This window comes from Amyelois transitella, chromosome 23, assembly GCF_032362555.1.
Source record: "Amyelois transitella isolate CPQ chromosome 23, ilAmyTran1.1, whole genome shotgun sequence".
NCBI lineage: Eukaryota > Metazoa > Arthropoda > Insecta > Lepidoptera > Pyralidae > Amyelois > Amyelois transitella.
The window spans coordinates 1,016,982-1,039,956 of NC_083526.1; the positions used below are offsets into that span (position 1 = coordinate 1,016,982).

General features: G+C 37.6%; 1 protein-coding gene across 1 annotated transcript in view; it reads left to right on the plus strand.

Annotated features, from left to right (window-relative positions):
- The window catches only part of LOC106139936 (alpha-2C adrenergic receptor-like), a 68,916-nt gene extending 48,140 nt beyond the window's left edge, over nt 1-20,776 (plus strand). The window contains exons 2-3 of the mRNA XM_013341450.2: nt 18,557-18,700; nt 20,753-20,776. Of these exons, the coding sequence (XP_013196904.2) occupies nt 18,557-18,700; nt 20,753-20,776 (168 nt within the window). The remainder of the gene's footprint in view (nt 1-18,556; nt 18,701-20,752) is intronic.
- Nucleotides 20,777-22,975: the final 2,199 nt, after the last annotated feature.

Sequence of the window (22,975 nt, forward strand, 5' to 3'; positions counted from 1 at the left end):
ATTCATTCATGTTTTTTTTAATGTAGACAATGTGCATTCGTTCACGATTTAGATTTAAGAGATACATAATATACATACATAAAATCACGCCTCTTTCCCGGAGGGGTAGGCAGAGACTACCTCTTTCCACTTGCCACGATCTCTGCATACTTCCTTCGCTTCATCCACATTCATAACTCTCTTCATGCAAGCTCGGCGGTTTCGGGTACTTTTGACCTGACCCTTTACCAGGACGTCCTTAATTTGATCAAGATACGTTTGTCTAGGTCTTCCCACTCCGACCTTTCCCTCCACACTCTCCTTGTATATCTTATATTTAAGAGATCTATATTTGTAAATTGACATCCGATGAAAATGCTGCAGTGTAGTTTGTTCCGCCGCTTCTTATACACATGCGCTTTGGAAGCGGTAGTAGTTGTAATTAGATTTAAGTGATGTGACGTCAATAAGTGATACATCTCGCTGCTACTATTATGAGCGAAGAAATAATGGAAAATGTAAAAAAAAAAATGGGGAAAATTATTCATCGTTGAGAGCTTCAATGATGCCCAAAATAACTATTCCACGCGGACGAAGTCGCGGGCACTGCTAGTGTTTGAATGTATCAATGTAAGTATGTATGTATTATTCCAAATATGTATATAATATTTGGTTTCGGTACAAAGACTATGATCGTCAAATATTGCTGAAAATCGATTGCCTCCAAAGACCCGCGTCACACGTCACTGGCTGCGTTCATTCTCCCGGAATTTCCACGCTGAGGGGAAAAAAATTCCCCTTTAACAACAGGAACTAGTCCTAAATATTCCTGGCTATATGGAATTTGATCGTACGTACTGAGCTTTGGATAAGACGTTTGATGTGAACAAGTTATTTTGCATTAGTTTTTAGCTAGCTATCTTGACGTCGTTGAGGTAAATGCTGCAGTGCAGTTTGTTACCGCTTCTTGTGTACTGACGCTTTGGAAGCGGCAGCAAACTTAGTTTTAAGTAATTTATTTGATGGTAGGTTTATTTGATGAAGGTACGTTCGTCTAGATCTATACACTTACTTTCACATCTATACTAATATTATAAAGCTGAAGGGTATGTTTGTTTGTTTGAACACGCTAATCTCAGGAACTACTGGTTCGAATTGAAAAATTCATTTTGCGTCGAATAGACCATTTACCGAGGAACGTTTCAGGAAATATAACATCACGCTGCAACTATAAGGAGCAAAGAAATAATGCAAAATGTGAAAATAACGGGGAGAATTATTCATCATTGTGGGGCTTCAATGATGCCCACAATAACTATTCCACGCGGACGAAGTCGCGGGCACAGCTTGTCGAAAATAAAGCAGTTTGCCCGAAGCCTCACGATTTCCAGAGTACTTAAACATTACACTTGTCTACCTTAAGGGCTATTCACGTAACATAATGGCCCAATAGATACGCCAGTGAATGGCCCTATCACGTAGCAAATATTTAGACGATAAATCATAATAGTTGGACATCATAAGGCCCTTTGTAAATGCGACTGTTTTTCTTTGGCAGTGCAGTGAAAAAAACGCGCGGTTGTCAGTTTTTTTTTTTTTCATTTATTTGACTCGCTAACTTGTTGAACAAAACACAACTTTAGCATTATTCAAATAAGGTGCTTAGTTTGAGCAAACACAGCTTGATTTTAGTTTTCCTGGTTTGGTTTATAGGTCACTATGGTTTCTGATATTAAGTCTTTTTGACATATAGTATATCAAGTTAACCTTGCTTGGTCAAGTTAATTACGGCAAAGTATTCTCTCGTTTACATTTCTATTACAAGTTTGTATAATTGTGACGTTGACGTTATTGAAGAAAATGCTGCAGTGCAGTTTGTTACCGCTTCTTCTGCACTGACGCTTTGGAAGCGACAATAAACTTAGATTTAAGTAATTTATTTGACGTCAACCAATGTTGTGAAACCAAAAGGTATGACAACTATTAAGGGTTGTTTGAAATGTCCCGTAATAATGAATAAAATTTTTGAATTTGAATTGAATTTGACTTGTTCATTGGCTTAACGTCATGATCAGTACCGGTTGCATCCTCATAGTTGCTTGAACGTGCAGGGCATTGTCGGTATTACTTACTTATATACATAAAAGATGGTTAGATGGCGTAAAAGGCGACTAAGGGATAGGTTTATTAACATGATATACTTCTTTAGGCGATAGGCTAGCAACCTGTCACTATTTGATTCTATCATTAAGCCTGACACCTGACCGTGGCCTATCAGTCTTTTCAGGCTCTGTCTGACCCGCAAGGGATATAAACCTGATTTTATGAATGAATGAATACATAAAAGAAAATAGTCATTGGTGCTTACGTGTTATGGTAACATTATGACACTTGGATTACACATTTATAAGCCGTTCGTGAAAAGTCGACCGCAGATCTATACTAATATTATAAAGCTTAAGAGTTTGTTTGTTTGTTTGTTTGTTGGAATGCGCTAATTTCGGGAACTACTGGTTCTTATTGAAAAAATATTTTTGTGTTGAATAGACCATTCATCGAGGAAAGCTTTAGGCTATATAACATCGCGCTGCAACTATTAGGAGCGAAGAAATAATGGAAAATGTGGGGTAAATTATTCATCCTTGAGGGCTTCAATGATGGCCAAAATAACTATTCCACGCGGACGAAGTCGCGGGCACAGCTAGTAACAAATAAACTCGTTTCACAGCGGTCGGGTAAAACGCGCTTGCCAACGGCGCGTCTTACCAGCGTCAGTGTGTAATCAGCCTTATAAACTACTGGCGCGGTACATGTCTCTTATACTAAGATCAATCATTAAGATGTATCACTTTTATAGTGATATGATTATTATGAGGCCTCGTATCTATGAGACAAAAAGTTTGATATAAAAGAAGGCTTACTTCAAGAATTCCGTGATAAAGCTTTTCCGTGCTCTGAAAAATGAGATGATGTGAAAATGGGATCATAGTTATATAGCTAATAATATTGTATACGTACATATATATATAATCACGTCTATATCCCTTATGGGGTAGACAGAGCAAATAATCTTAATAAGACTGATATGCCACGTTCAGCTGTTTGACTCGACAATAGAATTGAGATTCAAATAGTGACAGGTTGCTAGTCCATCGTCTAAAATAAAAGTTTATAAGCCTATCTCTGAGTCCCCTTTTACGACATCATGGGAAACAGATGGAGTGGTCCTATACTTTTTTCTATCGGTGCCGGTAACCACACGGCACATTCGAATGTGTGACCCTAATATACTCATATGTATACTTATATTATAAAGCTGAAAAGTTTGTTTGTTTGAACGCGCTAATCTCAAGAACTAATGGTTCGAATTGAAAAATTATTTTTGCCTTGAATAGACCATTTATCGAAAAAGGCTGTATAACATCACGCTGCAACTAAAAGATGCAAAGATATAATGGAAAATGTGAAAAAAACGGGGAAAATTATTCATCCTTGAGGGCTTCAATTATGTCCAAAATTACTATTCCACGCGAACGAAGTTGCGGGCACAGCTAGTACCATAACATTTCCGACGTCACAGCTAGGGAAACTTATAATTCACTTGTCTATATAGTGGGGCAGAATTACAAGGAAAGTTTGAGTCAATATGACGGCGTGAGGCATATCTGTGAGTCGGTGCCATGCGGGATCTTTGCAGAGTGTGAACTCAGCCTTATTCCGACCTCTACTAAGTGTTTGAACAATGTATTCTCTCGTCCACATTCTATTATAAGTCAAATTAATATTGTGAAGTTGACGTTGTTGAAGAAAATGCTGCAGTGCAGTTTGTTACCGCTTCTTCTGCACTGACGCCTTGGAAGCTTGATGTAAACCATACGTTTTGACAATTATTAAGCGATATACAGTATCCTATAGTAATGAATAAAAAAATTTAATTTGAATTTGAATTTTATTTCTGTAAAAAAATAATGAATAAATAAATATATACGGGACACTAATTGAGTTAGCCTCGAAGTAAGTTCGAGACTTGTGTTACGAGATACTAACTTAACGAGACTATATTTTATAATAAATACTTATATAGATAAACATCCAAGACCCAGGCCAATCAGAAATAGTTTTTTTCTCATCATGCTGTGGCCGAGATTCGAACCCGGGTCATCCGGTGTCACAGACAAGCATACTACCGCTGCGCCACAGAGGCCGTCATAATGTATAGCAAGATGTAATGATTTGTACATACATATACAAAATCACCCCTTTTTCCTGAAGGGGTAGGCAGAGACTACATCCTTCCACTTGCCACGATCTCTGCTTACCTCCTTCGCTTCATCCACATTCATAACTCTCTTCATGCAAGCTCGGCGGTTTCGGGTACTCTTAACCTGACCCTTTACCAGGACGTCCTTAATTTGATCAAGATACGTTCGTCTAGTCCTTCCCACTCCGACCTTTCCCTCCGCACTCTCCTTGTATTTGTTTTAAAAGATTCTATTCTAATAAACTACGATCGAAAATGAAATTTATCGAAAAATAAAATCTCGAATTCAACTCGACAGCACCCATAGTAGTGTCCCATCCAAATAGTTGATTGTATGCGCCCCAAGATTGAGTTTTGGACTTGTAGTTTCACATACACACATACATATTTTGAGGGATTTTTTGCTAGATTTCGCAGTTTGTAAAGGAGAAATCTCAATTCCGTCCATAAGCCATCCAGCAGAACGTGACCTTTCATTCTTTGTGACTTTTGACTCTGTTTACCTCGTAGATTGTTTAGTTTCTATGCTGGTCTGGTAGTATTAAAAAAATTGTGTCCTCCTAATGCCTTTCAGATTGTAAAAGCCAATCAAGGTAAAGTCTAACAAAAATTGCATACAATGATTGCGCCGTGTGGTTCCCGGCACCGATACAAAAAAGAATAGGACCACTCCATCTCTTTCCCATTCATTCAGTTTTGTCAAGACTGTTGGCTCTGTCTACCTCGCAAGGGATATAGACGTGACCATATGTATGTATGTACTTGCACATTATTCCCTTGGCCACATTTTACGACATTGCTAATAAATGAAGTAGTCCTCAGTGTCTCTCAGGTCTGATGAATAAAATTTTTTTCAAACTACCAGAATTATTCTAAAAGCAACTAGATACTTATTTATCGTAATTTCCCACACTGTCATTATTCTTGGGCGACTGTTACATCCCTAGTATATACACATGAGGACTAATAAAAAAAGAATAGGATGACCCCTTCTCTTTTCAATAGAAGTCGTAATAGGCGACTATGGGATAGGACTATTTTTTTTTATAGATAAACTTGGGATTCTCCTTTTAGCAACCTGTCACTATTTGAATCTCAATTCCATCTAAGCTGTACAGTCGAACGTGGCCTTTCAGTCATTACGAGACTGTAGGCTCTATCTACGCCGTAAGGGATAAAGACGTGATAATATTTATGCAGTTTGAAGCAATTGACGCGATATGAGAAATATTATATATAACACTGCACAATAAAACTTTATAGCTAGTTTCAATTTGTATGTTTTCATCTTTTATTCAAACACATAATAACATAACTTCCCTTCTAAAGTCGGGGTATTATAGCGTCCATAAAATGTAATTCGTATATGAACGCTAACTTCATATTTACATCTGACATTCATACGAAAAGTTTTTCCGTCGGTCGTTTTGGAAGTCGGTAATGTGATGATAGAAAAATTCGTATTATATTTTCTCAATTTTCTCCATTAAAACAGTTATGTTCGAATATTAGAGTTGAGTAAAAAAAAATTACGTAACTTTTTAAGTTTTAGATATTTATTATCTTAAATTTAAGAGTTTGCCGCATTGACTGAGGAAATTATAGCCTAATAAATGATAGCTGTGCCTGTAGAATCGGACCACTCCATCTCTTTCCCATGAATGTCGTAAAAAGCGACTAAGGTGTAGGCTTACAAACTTGGGATTTTGTAGGCGATGGGCTAGTAACCTGCCACTATTTGAATCTCAATTCTATCATTAAGCCAAATAGCTGAACGTGGACTATCAGTCTTTTTAAAACTGTTGGTTCTGTATAGCCTGCAAGGGATATAGACGTGACCATATGTATGTATGTAGTACAAAAATAGAGATGATATGGTTAAATGTATTGAAACAGTCAGTGGTTGAACTGTTTTAAACTGCCAGTTTAAAAAGCGTGTTGCGCGGAAGGGCACAGCTTCGAATCCCACTTCGGCCATGTAACAATGATTATTTTCGAAGTTATGTACCTACATTAGTTTGAATACTAACCGATGCTCTTACGGCGAGGGAAAACATCGCGAGGAAACCTGCACATTCAGACAACTGGATGTGTAACCAAAGATCCAATACGGGTAAGGTTTACCTGCTTGCTGAGATCAGACTGGAGTCGCTTTGTGTAATAACCTGACTCACCCAATCCAGGATCCATGGTCAAAGGCAAACCCCGGGCTCCTCTCCAGAGTTGTGAAGATGGAACGGGCACTTACGCCAGGAGAAAGGACTTCCACCCAAATCATGACCCAAATGCTCTACTATAAGCCAAATATTTCATTTAGTTACATACATACATAAAATCACGTCTATAACCCTTGCAGGGTAGACAGAGCCAACAGTCTGGAAAAGACTGAATGGCCACGTTCAGCTATTTGGCTTAATGATAGAATTGAGATTCAAATTGTGACAGGTTGCTAGCCCGTCACCTAAAAAAGAATCTCAAGTTTGTAAACATATCCGTTAGTCGCCTTTTACGACATCCATGGGAACGAGATGGAGTGTATCTATTCTTTTTTGTATCGGTGCCGGGAACCACACGGGCATCATCTAGTTTACCGTCTTAAAGACTAATCTTACACCTAGGATGTAGCCCTGACCTTTCCTGACCTAACTAGCTATTTGCGAGGGAATTAAGTTTTGTAGGTCATCTTGCGAGACGTGGGTTACATCATATCAGAGTTTAAATCCAATATGAAACTTATTACTAAGTACTTAATAGCTTCAGCCTGGGAATTTACTTTCGGGGATTTTTGTTTGTTTGTTTGGAGAATAGGACCGCTCCATCTCTTTCCCACGGATGTCGTAAAAGGCGACTAAGGGATAGGCTTATAAACTTGGGATTCCTCTTTCAGGCGATGGGCTAGCAACCTGTCACTATTTGACTCTCAATTATATCACTAAGCCAAACAGCTGAGCGTGGCCTATCAGTCTTTTCAAGACTGGTGGCTCTGTCTGCCACGCTAGGGTTATAGACGTGATCATATGTATGTGAACTCCTTTTAGTAACAAAAAATAGAAAACAGTCATTGGATTTAGAAGAATATGTAAACTGGCGGACTTAACCCAATCGGCATTTTTTTAACGCACGATAAACTACTGCTGTCCCGTTTCACATCACAATAAAAAGCGAGACAGCGATAGTTTATCGCGCGACAAAAATGTTATCGTGCACGAATTACAATCCCATAATTTTTTAGAGTATTGGCTACGTCTAACTTGTAAGGGATAAAGACGTGATTATATGTATGTAGTGTATTACCACATGTCATGCAAAAATATGTCTTATTGAATCAAAAGACAAGAATCATGCAATTTTTCACTGTCAAGTTTTATGCAAAGGTTTTCCCCACTCAAAGACTTTCAATACCCTTCATTTGAGGACATGTTGACAACGGATTTAATTTCGCCACAAAAGAAGATGGAGTTTAAGTTTTACATATAAAGCGAACTGTGAAGTAAATTTTCCTACAAACATGGGGAAGTACATTAACTTGAACTTTATTTTTGTTTACACAAAGGGGGTGTGAATGAATTTGACGGTCTCTGTGGCGCAGTGGTAGTACGCTTGTCTGTGACACCGAAGGTCCCGGGTTCGAATCTCGGCCAGGGCATGATGAGAAAAGAACTTCTTCTGATTGGATTGGGTCTTGGATGTTTTCTATATGAGTATTTATTATAAAATATAGTATCGTTGAGTTAGCATCTCGTAACACAAGTCTCGAACTTACTTCGAGGCTAACTTAATCTGTATAATTTGTCCCGTATATATTTATTTATTATACTTGTGGTGAACCTTGTGTATATACAAAGGGAGTGTGTATGGGACTGTTGGAGTGGGAAGGCCTAGACGAACGTATCTTGATAAAATCGGAAACGTTTTGGCAAAAGGTCAGGACAAGAGTACCCAAAACCGACGAGCTTGCATGAAGAGAGTTATGAATGTTGATGAAGCAAAATATACATACACATTTAGTCACATCTATATCCCTTGCGGGGTAGACAGAGCCAACAGTCTTGACAAACTGAAAGTCCATATTCAGCTGTTTGGCTTAATTATAATATTGAGATTCAAATAGTGTTAGCCTGTCGCCTAAAAGAAGAATGCTAAATTTATAAGCCTATCTCTTAGTCGCCTTTAACGACATCCATGGGAACGAGATGGAATGGTCCTATTCTTTTTTCTATTGGTGCCGTGTAGTTTCCGACTATAAATTCAAATCTAAAAATATTCCCAGAACTAGAACAAAAGTGTACTCAATATAACCTAATATGTCATGAAAATGTAAAAGAACTTTAAAATAATTTGTCACAGACTTTGAAATCTTTAGAGGCGACGCGTTCTGACGGCTCTATGCATTCAGAATGCGACGATCGGATTTTATTATTCCGGGTGGAGAGATTGAAAGGAATTTTTATTGCCGCGTTATAAAGTTATAAAAGGGATTCAATTTTGTCTTGTAAAATATGTTATTATAATGTAGCCTTGTCTCTTAACCATGGATGTCGTAAAAGGCGACTAAGGGATAGGCTTACTAACTTGGGATTCTTTTTTAGGCGAAGGGCTAGCAACCTGTCACTATTTGAATATCAATTCTATCATTAAGCCAAAGAGCTGAACGTGGCCATTCAGTCAAGACTTTTCAAGACTGTTGTCCCTGTCTACCCCGCAAGGGATATAGACGTGACCATATATATGGATGTATGTATGTACAGAACCAATAATCAAGAATAAAACTAAAAAAAATAAATAAAAGAAAATTGTGAATGTTTATAAGTAGAATATAAAAAATTGTAAGACCACATCGAAAAATAATTATCAAAACCGAGAATGAATTGATTAAAATTGAGAAAGATGTAACTTATTTATAACTCTCCTCGAACTTTGTAACTGAACATTTATAGCCTTTTTATTTGCTAATCAAAGTTTTTAATAGTGACTTTCAAAAGTTGTCAAATTTCACCAGCTTTGAAAACCCATCAGAACGACCGACTCGTGAGTGTAATTAAGTTTGACGATCAATTAATATTGAAATACTGTTGTCGTTTCATTTCGTAATTAATTTCGAACAAATTACCCGATGATTACCAAATTACTTTTTTATTATTGCCAGCTGTGTAAGTTGAGATGTATAAATATATATTTGAAGGTATGTTAAGATGGTTTGGTCATGAGGAGAGGATGAATGAGAGCACGTTGACTTAGCAGATATACAAGGAGAGTGTGGAGGGAAAAGTCGGAGTGGGAAGGCCTAGACGAACGTGTCTTGATCAAATTAAGGACGTCCTGGCAAAGGGTCAGGTCAAGAGTACCCGAAGCTCGGCAGCTTGCATGAAGAGAGTTGTGAATGTGGATGAAGCGAAGAAAGTATGCGGAGATCGTGGCAAGTGGAAAGATGTAGTCTCTGCCTACCCCTCCTGGAAGAAGGCTTGATGATTTACCTCTACAAATTTATGTTCTCCATTCTTAAAATGACACAGAAACATATACCTACCTACATCATATCCATTCATTATAATATACCTTATTTGCCAAGTCCCAACTGTGTTTAATTGATTCTTAAGCCGTCGTATTTCGCACGGAACCATCGGGTAGGTTTATTATAATTATTTTATTTTATATTTTGTGTAGAAATTAATATATTTATTTAGTTTAACCCCACATAAAGTTCTCTGTCAGATCCAATGGTTGACTGGTAGAGAATGCCTCTAGCATTAAGTCCGTCAATTGTGCTATACATTTGTATCTTGTACAATAAAGTTTGAATAAATAAATATTGAATTGGTATCTCGTAAAACAAATCTCGAACATAATTCTTTCTATGTAATCTCTGCCATATACATATTTATATAATTTTTTACTGTTTTATTACATTTATTGATTTACATATCCAATGTTCTCCATTCCCAAAATGGCGCAGAAACATATATCTACCTACATCATATCCATTCATTATAATATACCTTATTTGCCAAAGTCCCAAATGTATTTAATTGATTCTAAAGCCGTTGTATTTCGCACGGGAACATCGGGAACCTTCATCTGTGATTACGGGAACAACTGGTACTGAAATTCTTGCGGTTTGAATTGGAGCGGTGTAAATCTTTAATCATACCCGTGCGTGCCAAAACTCGGTGACTATTCATAATGTGTTTGAATTGCTATTTTGAGACGGCTGGAATAGGTAGATATATAACTTTTTTATATGTACACGTACATAATATAATTGGTAATATGTTCTTTCTTTCTTTCTTTATGGCGGCCTCTGTGGCGCAGCGGTAGTACGCTTGTCTGTGACATCGGAGGTCCCGGGTTCGAATCCCGGCCAGGGCATGATGAGAAAAGAACTTTTTCTGATTGGCCTGGGTTTTGGATATATGTATATCTATATAAGTATTTATTATAGAATATAGTATCGTTGTGTTAGTATCTCGTAACACAAGTCTCGAACTTACTACGAGGATAACTCAATCTGTGTAATTAGTAAAAAAAAAAATTATTACGTGTATATTCCTTGCGGGGTAGACAGAGCCCACAGTCGTGAAAATTTTAGTGATGGAATTCACTATTTAAAAATACTAGAGCTATTAAACATAACTACTCACAATAATGTAACAATCGCTCGGTGACCACGGATCATTGTAACATGATTCGAAACGTCTGATATAAAATAAAATCACCATTCATGACATCCAGGGCAGTCAGGTCAGGTCAGGTCAAGAGTACCCGAAACCGCCGAGCTTACATGAAGAGAGTTATGAATGTGGATGAAGCGAAGGAAGCATGCAGAGTTCGTGGCAAGTAGAAAAAGGCGTGATTTTATGTATGTATGTGAGTATGTCAGGATGTCAGTATAAATAAATAAATATGTACGGGACAAATTACACAGATTGAGTTAGCCTCGAAGTAAGTTCGAGTCTTGTGTTACGAGATACTAACTCAACGATACTATATTTTATAATAAATACTTATATAGATAAGCATCCAAGACCCAGGCCAATCAGAAAAAGTTCTTTTCTCATCATGCCCTGGCCGGGATTCGAACCCGGGACCCCCGGTGTCACAGACAAGCGTATTACCGCTGCGCCACAGAGGCCGTCAAGTATGGATGTTTGTTACTCTTTCACGCAAAAACTACTGAATCTATTACGATGAAATTTGGTATGTAGGTAGCTGAAGACCCAGAATAACATAAAGGCTACTTTTTATCCCTGAGTTCCCGCGGGATTGATTCCATAAAATAAAATCGCCTTTTATGGCATCCATGGGAATAATATGGAGTTTTTCTATTCCTTTCTCTTGTTATTACAAGCAACCTGTCACTATTTGAATGTCAATTACATCTTTTAGCCATACAACGGACGTGGAATTTCAGTCTTTTCAATACTGTTGGCTCTGTCTACCCCGTTAGGGATGTACCTACATGTGATTAGATGTAGGTATTTGGGACACCATTAGTTTACATGAATGTTAGTTGTAATTCTAAAATCATAATAATAAATTCTATGACCTATTTAAAAGCCCCGGGAACCATATGAAACTGAAATAGTATAAATTTTCACTAAACACGACCGTAATTAACCCGCGTTATAAATAAATGGTATCAGTTACAACGTTTATAGTTTTCCGATAACAATAAATTTGTGTTAAACGAGTAGGTACATAAATATAATCACGTTTATATCCCTTGCGGAGTAGACAGAGCCTACAGTTTTGAAAGACTTATAGGCCACGTTTAGCTGTTTGGATTGATGATAGAATTGAGATTCAAATAGTGACAGGTTGCTAGTCCATCGCCTAAAAGAAGAATCCTAAATTTATAAACCTATCCCTTAGTCGCCATTTACGACATCCATGGGAGAGAGATGATCCTATTCGTTTTTGTATTGGTGCCGGTAACCACACGGCACTACCATTAGTATGCGTAGCACTTTCTAGACAATTTACATAATGACTGCTTTGGAGCTAGTAATACAGTGTTTGACATAGTTTCAGTTATCACCTACTACATTTGATCGTGACACATACATACATACATACATATGGTCACGTCTATATCCCTTGCGGGGTAAACAGAGCCAACAGTTTCGAAAAGACTGATAGGCTACTTTTTTTGATTTTCAAGACTGTTAGCACTGCAAATAAATTATATGTTTGTATTGATTGTTAAACAAAATGGTAATTTTTTGTAAGTTTTGATCAGTAATGTATGAAGCTCCTGTATTTAATGTAATCGTAGCTGTCTCGTAGCAAAAGCTACGAACTGCTACGACTTCAGTCTATCAAATTTGATGAATTGAAGTTGACATTGTCATATCTTGATGTGAACCAAAAAGATAAAGTGTCCCATAATAATTTGACGGCCTCTGTGGCGCAGCGGTAGTAAGCTTGTCTGTGACACCAGAGGTCCCGGGTTCGAATCCCGGCCAGGGCATTTTTTGAATTTGAATTTCTATTTGAAAAGTTAGCCAAGCAAAGCCTTGAAATACAATATGTATGTAAATTACAACACTTAAATACCATCCCGACACTAATGTGAATTAATAATATTGTACTCGTTTGTCATAAAATTTATTGTTATCGGAAAACTATTTGTTGGTAACTGATGTCATTTATTTATTGCGTGGGTTAATTTGTGTCATTTTAAGTGAAAATTTATACTATTCCACTTCCAAATGGTTTACGGCAGTTTAGAATTCATTTATTAATTCATATAATCACGTCTATAGCCCGTGCGGGGTAGACAGAGCAGGCAGTCTTGAAAGACTGATAGGCCACGTTCAGCTGTTTGGCTTATTGATTGTATTGAGATTCATATACAGTGACAGGTTGCTAGCCCGTCGCCTTAAAGAAGAATACCAAGATTATAAGCCTTGTAGAATCCCAAGTTTATAAGCCTATCCCTTGTAAAGTGGCATCCCAAAATCTATTCCCGTGAAATAAATTCTGATAGAAACGAAGCGGCGAGAGCTGCGTTCAGGCTTTGGGCACGTCGAGAGAAATAACCGCTTCCAAACGTGTATCCAATTTCTAATGGATGTCTTAAAAGGCGACTAAGGGAGCACATTCGCCTAGTGCAACCTTCCATGTTGGTTGCTACCAAGCAAACAAAACACATAGTGTGTTCCAACTGCTTCTCTTCCTGACAGAAGTCAATCAAAGGATAGGCTATAGGATAACTTGAGATTCTTCTTTACGGCGATGGGCTAGCCCATACAAAAAAGAATAGGACCACTCCATCTCTTTCCCATGGATGTCGTAAAAGGCGACTAAGGGATAGGCTTACAAACTCGGGATTCTTTTTTAGGCGATTGGTTAGCAACCTGTCACCATTTGAATCTCAATTCCATCACTAAGCCAAACAGCTAAACGTGGCCTATCAGTCTTTTCAAGACTGTTGGATTTTTCTATCCTGCAAGGGAAATAGACATGATTATATGTATTTATGTACTCTTATGTTGCAATAAAGAGTTTTATCTATTTACTAGCGACCCGCCCCGGCTTCGCACGGGTGCAAAATTATAAATGTTATTATACATAAAAACCTTCCTCTTGAATCACTTTACCTGTTACAAAATACCTCATCAAAATCCGTTGCGTAATTTTAAAGATTTAAGCATACAGACAAACAGACTAAAATAGCGACTTTGTTTTATACTATGTAGTAATATATCTTTCTAGGAAGCTATCTATGAGTGCTCTCAGTGCGTCCATTCAAATGAATGTAGATTTTTCAGCGCAACTCTGTGGCCGGCCACTTTTAGGCGGAAAAAGTCGGGTGTATAAGCTATCAGACCTTTTAGTTAAAAATCGATATGGCCGTGCGGTATTTGAACACAAATACAAAAAAATGCGGGTCCAGCGTGGTGTATAGTTTTAACGAAATGAAAGGTACCCTATATCCTTCTCCATGTCTTGAAAATATTGCAAGACCACGTGCCGTGTGGTTCCCGGCACCAATAAAAAAAAGAATAGGACCACTCCAACTCGTTCCCATGGATGTCGTAAAAGGCGACTAAGGGATAGGCTTATAAACTTGGGATTCTTCTTTTAGGCGATGGGCTAGCAACCCGTCACTATTTGAATCTCAATTCTATCATTAAACCAAACAGCTGAACGTATGCCACGTTCAGCTTTTCAAGACCGTTGGCTCTGTCGACCCCGTAAGGGATAAAGACGTGATCATATGTATGTATGTATGTACCACGTGCAGCTGTTTAGCTTTATTATGAAATTGAGATTCAAATATTGACAGGTTGTTAGCCCATCGCCTACAAGAGGAATGCCAAGATTATAAGGAATAACACGACAACATTGATCTATTTCATCAAAAAAAAACACCCAAAGCAAAACAGCAGGCGATAACTTGTTTCACTGTACTTTTAACTTCTTGCAAATTTGACATTTACACTGTTTCAGTACATACATACATACATATATATAGTCACGTCTATATCCCTTACGGGGTCGACAGAGCTAATAGTCCCGAAAAGACTGAATGGCCACGTTCAGCTACTCGGCTTAATGATGGTATTGAGATCCAAATAGCGACAGGTTGCTAGCCCATCGCCTAAAAAAAGGATCGCAATTTTATAAGCCTATCCCTTAGTTGCCTTTTACGACATCCACGAGAAAGAGATGGAGTGGTCCTATTCTTTTTTGTATTGGTGCCGGTAACCACACGGCTACACTATACTTTTAACTTTATGGAAATTTGAAATTTACATTATTTCAGTACAATATCGAATTATTAATTATAAGCTTAACATATCAATATCATCCCGTTACTAAATTGAACTAAGTATATAATTAATTATTTCGTAACCGCTGGCTTTGCAATTTATCTAATTACTAGCATCTATTCATCTGTCTTGTGCCGTGTGGTTCCCGGCACCAATACGAAAAAGAATAGGACCACTCCATCTCTGTCCCATGGATGTCATAAAAGGCGACTAAGGGATAGGCTTACAAACTTGGGATTCTTTTTTAAGCGATGGGCTGGCAACCTGTCACTATTTGAATCTCAATTCTATCATTAAGCTAAAAGATGAACGTGGCCAATTCGGTCTTTTCAAGACTGTTGGCTCTGTCTACCCTGCAGGGGATATAGACGTGACCATATGTATGAATATATGTACTAGCATGTGTTCGCGGCTTTGCTCACATTTATGTAGCCATTTATGAGCCGTGTAGTTCCCGCAGCCAATAAAAAAGAGAAAGGGACCATTCCATCTTTTTTCCATGGATGTCATAATAAGGCTATTCCTTATGAATTTGGGATTCTCGATCTGAGATTTGAAATTTGGCATACAGCAGAACCTAGTTGCCCATCGTCTACAAGAAGGATCCCAAGTTTTTTAACCCTTCCCTTAATCGCCTTTTACGACTTATATGGGTAAGATATCATTGTGGTTATCGGCATTTTAGAATAGGAATAGGAAGGAAACCTCAGGGCTCGCACCTGGGACCCTTATTTTTCATAATTTACATAAATGACCTGATACCCCGCTTGCGCTGTAGCTCACTATTATTTGCCGATGATCTTAAAATTTTTACTTCCATAAACTCGGTAAATGATTGTATCGCAATTCAAAGGGATATTAACGAACTGGTCGCTTGGTGCGCTGACAACAAAATGAGCCTTGGCATCGGTAAGTGTTCTGTGATAACATTCACTCGCAAAAAGAAACCAATTACTTTTGAGTATAGCATAGGCGGCGAAACTCTGGCTAGAAAATCAGAAGTTAAGGATCTCGGGGTGGTCTTTGATAGTAATCTTAGTTTTAATGGGCACTACGCTATGATTACCAAGAAATGTAACAAACTCTTGGGTTTTATACTCCGCGTCTCTCGTGATTTTAAACGCACTGATAGTTTGATCCATCTCTTCCGAGCCTTGGTATTGAGTCGGCTGGAATATGCCTCCATTATTTGGAGTCCACAATACGCGGTCTCTATTGATTTAATTGAATCCATTCAAAGACGTTTCCTTCGCGTACTTTCAGCGCGCCGGGGCCTCAAGCGACAGCTTAGTAGCTATGACCAGCGTCTTAGTTTTTTCAAACTCAATAGCCTTGAGATAAGACGCTCTGTCCAGGACTTCATATATCTTTATAAAATTATTCAAGGTCACTTGTCTACCACATTATTATCAAGCATAAATCTCAGAGTCCCGACTAGATCAGTTCGCATCATTGTCCCCTTCGCCATACCCTCGTGTAATAATAAAGTTTCGTCTCACAATCCGATTCTCAGAATCTGCCGAATATACAATCTTTTACATGTCAAATATAACGCTGAGCAGGTACCTGATATCTTTTGCCTGTCATTAAATAGCTTCAAAACCCATATCCGTAGCTTACTGTCATAATCACTCGCTCATTATAGTTGTTTTATTTTATATACTTTTACATGATTTTTTTCTTTTTTACATTGGCTTGCTTCCGCTTAGCTTATTGTGTATCAATAATTTGTCTAAGATTAAGTATTTCATTTAAATATGCTCCATAATTCTGTCCACACATTTCACTAAGTAAGTACTATAATGTTAATCATGCTGAGTACACTTGTTTTTGGTTTTACAACTGGCCATGTTTCTATTGTTTATATTTATATTAAGTTTTGTTGTAAAACTGTTTTGTGTACCTAATAAATAAATAAATAAATAAATAAATAAATAAGGAATAATTGATCTCGAAAAAATGAGTAAAATATTCCTTCAATACTCAGAGTTAAGAGCGTATTATTAGCATTGCCAATTCTACTTGCAATTTCTCAATTCCAAAATACGACTACCGAAATAACAAACGGTCCGAACGTCTTAGAAACGCGCCATAAATCCAGCAACAATGTCCTTAAATTTACGATGCAGTGTTGCCACAGTAAAATTCGTAGAAAGTTAACTTTTTTTGTGGCGACCAAAGAGGTCGGTGCAGTATTTGCCTAGTTATCACATATACACACGCCATAATCACGTCTATATCCCTTGCGGGGTAGACAGTGCCAACAGTCTTAAAAAGACTACCACGTTATGGGTCACGTTCAGCTGTTTGGCTTAATGATAGAATTGAGATTCAAATAGTGACATCACTTAAATCTAAATTATAACTAATACCGCTTCCAAAGCGCATGTGTAGAAGAAGCGGCATAACAAACTACACTGCAGCGTACGATAACAATATGCTTACTTATTTTGCCTCGTTCAAATTAATGTTAACTCGGCGGTTAATAATATTCGAATCAAATAAGAGTTGAATTTCTGTTTTATTTATGTTATGGCGGTGCGTTAGAAAATGCATTCGCGCAAGTTAATATAAGTACTTAGGTTGATGTAGTGGAGATGTATTTTATATTGAAACTGGCCTTCAGTGAAATAGATTTATATCTTTCGCTTCTGTAAAACGAGTACAAACAATATTTATGTGCGACATGTTCTTTATAAAGAATTTTGTTGTTTTTTTTTTTATATAGAATGTTTCGTCTGTTATTTTATATTATGGGATTCTTCATTTAAGCGAAGGGTCATTGTTTGAATCTCAACAGCTGAACGTGGCCTATCAATCTTTCAAGACTGTCGGCGCTGTCCACCCCGCATGGGATATAGACATGATTATATGGTATGTATGTATGTTAATACATACATACATACATAATATCACGCCTTCTTCCCGGAGGGGTAGACAGAGACAACATCTTTCCACTTGCCACGATCTCTGCATACTTCCTTCGCTTCATCCACATTCATAACTCTCTTCATGCAAGCTCGGCGGTTTCGGGTACACTTGACTAGACTCTTTAACAGGACGTTTTTAATTTTATCAAGATACGTTCGTCTAGGCCTTCCCACTCCGACCTTTCCCTCCACACTCTCCTTGTATATCTGCTTAGTCAAACTATTTTCATTTCACCATAATAAATTACAGCTAATACACAATCATGTATTAAAAATATAGCTGCAAAAGGCGGCTTATCACTAGAATGTTTTTACATACATACATATAATCACGTCTATATCCCTTGCGGGGTAAACAGAGCCAACAGTCTTGAAAATACTGATAGGCCACGTTCAGTTTTAAGATAGAATTGAGATTCAAATAGCGACAGGTTGCTAGCCCATCGCCTAAAAGAAGAATCCCAAGTTTATAAGCCTACCCCTTAGTCGCCTTTTACGACATCCATGGGAGAGAGATGGAGTGGTCCTATTCTTTTTCTATTGGTGCCAGGAACCACACGGCATAGAATGTTTTTACAATTTAAAGAAACTATTATTTCCACTTGTTACAGGCCGTGGACTACCTTAAAAAGCGGACGCCGGCGCGAGCAGCGCTCATGATAGCGGCAGTGTGGCTAATGAGCGCGCTAGTGTGTATACCGCCCTTATTAGGATGGAGGGTGAGCAGGCCGCCGGAGCAGTTCCCACAGTGCAAGGTTAGTGTGAACTAGCTTTATAATAATTTAACGGGATTTGTCAAAATAAACTACAAGAGAAATCGGTGAAATTAGGCAGTTTTGTTTGGTTTAAACTGGATTGTACCAGTCAGTAATGAGCGCGCTAGTGTGTACCGCCCTTATTAGGATGGCGGGTAAGCAGGCCGCCGGAGCAGTTTCCACAGTGCAAGGTTAGTGTGGACTAGCTTTTTATTATTTATTTCTTACAGGAATTATTAAAGGGATTGGTCAAAATAAACTACAAGATCTCGGTTAAATTAGGCAATTTTGTTTGGTTTAAACTGGATTGTACCAGTCATTAATGAGCGCGCTAGTGTGCATACCGTCCTTATTAGGATAGCGGGTGATCAGGCCGCCCGAACAGTTCCTACTTCTAGAAATATGTTTATTTTTAAAGATTTAACAATATTATTCCAATGAAACTGCATAATTTTGGGCAGTTTTATTCGGATAAAACTGGATTGAACTAGATTTAGCGAGTCAGTAATGAGCGTGCTAGTGTGTATACCACTATTTTTATTATGCAAGGTAAGATAATAAATAAACTATTATTAATAAACTACTTAAGATAAGATTTCAATAAAATAATCGGTTCAATCAGTTAGACTGGTTCACAGTCAGTAATAAGCGCGCCAGTGTGTATACTGCCTTTATTAGGATGGGGGATGCGAGTTATGTTGAATTGTTATATAGTTATTTTCAATTCGAACTAATAGTTTCTGAGATAAGCGCGTTCAAAAAAACAAACAAACAAACACTTCAGCTTTATAATATTAGTATAGATTAACTTTTAAAGAAAATAAAAGATGTATTTTAAAAAAATTCAGCGCTATATTTAAACTCCAATAACTTAGAAATCTGCACGGAACCGAAGAATGATTATTCTTAGAAATTCCCTTTGATACATACGTTATCATGTGTCAAATACATGTTGTATGATACAGTAAAATGTATATTGTAGTCAAAGAGAATTATTTTTGACTTGAATGCGTGAATCAAAAACGATTTCTGAAAATCTTATATATAAAATTCTCGTGTCACAATGTTCGTTCCCGTAGGTACTCCTATGAAACGGCTTGACCGATTCTCATAAAATTTTGAGTAGGACTGAGAATCGGCCAATATTTAATTTTTCATACCCACAAAATGAAAAACGTTTGCCGGGTCAGCTAAATCACTATGTGTGTGTACACATATTATCACTTCTTTGTCGTTTGAGGGGTAGACAGAGCCTGTCGTAGATTATGTAAAGGAATTGAGATTCATATACAGTTAATAGAAATCTTAAATTTCGAGAAATCCACTCTAGCCGCACTCTAAGATTAGGAACAGGTCATTGTTTGCCGGTTGACTGGAAGAGATCCCTTCATGGGATAAGTCCGCCATTGCAAGTGGTTTGTTTCTTTTATAACTATGTACTTACTCTTGTTCTTGTTACTGTGTAAATTTCTATGCAATAAAGATATTACAAACAAACAAACAAATCAAATTGAAATATCTAAACCCTGCAGTTTTATCTGTGCGTTGGCATATCACCCAGTCAGTCAATGAGTTTCTCCAATACGAGTAACTGCTTCATATCTATACTAATATTATAAAGGTGAAGAGTTTGTTTGTTTGCACGCGCTAATCTCAGGAACTACTGGTTCGAATTGAAAAATTCTTTTTGTGTTGAATAGACCATTTATTGAGGAAAACTTAAGGCTATATAACATCACGCTGCAACTATAAGGAGCGAAGAAATAATGAAGAAAAAAATCGAGGAAAATTATTCATCCTTGAGGGCTTCAATGATGCCCAAAATAACTATTCCACGCGGACCAAGTCGCCGGCACAGCTAGTCATAAAACAAAGTTGCTTCATGACGGCTTCCGTGAGGCAGCGACAACTATTCTTTACTCCGTGATGAACACCAAAGACAATTTTACGATCTCCTCGGCCCTTTGATATCATAAAATCAACCCTTGCCAATATTAGTAGTACGATCCATAAAATACGATCTTATCACACGTGTTTTTTTTTTCATTTTAGGGTACCGTGTATCAGCAGATGTAGCATTCATTCGTTCATTCATATAGTCACGTCTATATCCCGTGCGGGGAAGATAAAGCTAGCAGTCTCGAAAGATTGACAGGCCACGTTCAGCTGTTAGGCTTCATGGTGGAATTGAGATTCAAATAGCGACAGGTTGCTAGCCCATTGACTATAAGAAGAATCTCAAATTACAAGCATATCCCTTAGTCGTCTTTTACGAGATCCATGGGACAAAGATGGAGTGTAAATCGAAAATTTTGTGTTGGGTATCTTTTTCTTTCTTTAACGTCTTTAACTGGTTTCCCGGCCGGTTAGACCCAGTTAGCCCAGGAAACCGGACCGGTAATGTGAGGCATGAACCCACTAAAACCACACGGTGCAATCGCCTACCGCTTTGTTGCCAGGAGTATGAGCTGCCCTCACTCACATTTCACATCACGTTTTTATTACATACTTACATAGAATCACGTCTATATCCCTTGCGGGGTAGACAGAGCCAACAGTCTTGAAAAGACTGACAGGTCACCTTCAGATATTTAACTTAAGATAGAATTGAGATTCAAATAGTGACAGGTTGCTAGCCCATCGCCTAAAAGGAGAATCCCAAGTTTACAAGCCTATCCATTAATCCCCTTTTACGACATCCACGGGAAAGAGATGGAGTGGTCCTATTCTTTTTTCTATTGGTGCCGGGAACCACACGGCGAATTCCGTGTCGATAACCCCACAGTATGACGTCATTGGGGTCATTGACGCGCAATGCTATTTTAATAACTTCTCGGGGACGGCATTATGCAGAAATCCAGCCATAAAACACGTTTGCTTGGAAAGATTGCAATGCGATAGTACCACCCTTTGAATTTCTATTTGAGTTGATGACACTAGCCGTCGCCCGTGACTCCGCCTCTGTGGGAATTTTCAAGAATTCATTTATTAATAAAAAATTCTTAAAGCCATGTGGTTCCCGGTGAGAATAGAAAAGAGAATAGGACCACTCCATCTCTTTCCCATGGATGTCGTAAAAGGCGATTAAGGGATAGGCTTATGAACTTGGGATTCTTTTTTAGGCGATGGGTTAGCAACCTGTCACTATTCAAATCTCAATTCTATCTTAAAGCCAAATAGCTGATCGTGGCCTATCAGGCCTTTCAAGACTGTTGGCTCTGTCTACTCCACAAGGGGTATAGACGTGACCATATGTATGTATGTAAACAAACAATCTCTTCAGTTTTATAATATTAGTATAGATAAAGCATTTACTTACTTACTTAATAAAACCTAAATTAAGCCGACGCAACGGAAATTCACTAGTTATTGATAGGTAATACTAATATTTGCCTACTTGTAACAATTTAATCGCTTTAGAAAAGTGTTTGAACAAGGCTCGTTATTATAATTGATGTTCAGTTCCACGTGTGTTGGCATAGTGTTAATTTTAACCTACTTCACAAAAGTGTGTTTAAATAACAGTGTGGTTTTTGGCTCTTCAGAATAGTGCCACTCTATATCATAGATGTCGTAATAGGCGTTTGAGGGAAATGTTTATAAACTTGGAATTCTTTTATCATTAAGTCAAACAGCTGGACGTCCTATCAGTCTTTCCAAAACTCTTGGCTCTAACTACCCCGCAAGGGATATAGATCATGTGTAGAATAGAGTAGAATATAGAGCTTTAAGATGGAATTGAGATTCAAATAGTGTCAATTTGCTAGTCCATCGCCTTAAAAAGAATTCTAAGTTTTTATGCCTACATACATACATACTGATAATCACGTCCATATCCCTTGCGGGGTAGACAGAGCCAACAATCTTTAAAAGACTGATAGGCCACGTTCTGCTATCTGGCTCAATGATATAATTTATTAGCCTATCCCATTTACATATATTATAATAAATGAATATATATAAAAATTACGATACGAACATCCTTACAAAATCAACTAACACAATGTTTAACGTTTAGTAGTTTTAACAGTCCTATATACAGGTACTGGATTGATGTGCATCGGTGCGAGAACCGGCGGTGACGACCTAGTAAGTAAACTAGGTTAAGAATATACACTATTATTTAATTTAGACCTTAAATAATTTTAATTTAATTTAATTTATGTGATATGGCATTTTATAGCTGCAATAAAGATTATTATTATTATAATGTAAACATGACTTAAGAACATAAAAATCCCGTAGAAGTGACGATTCACTCTTTAATATTCAAGA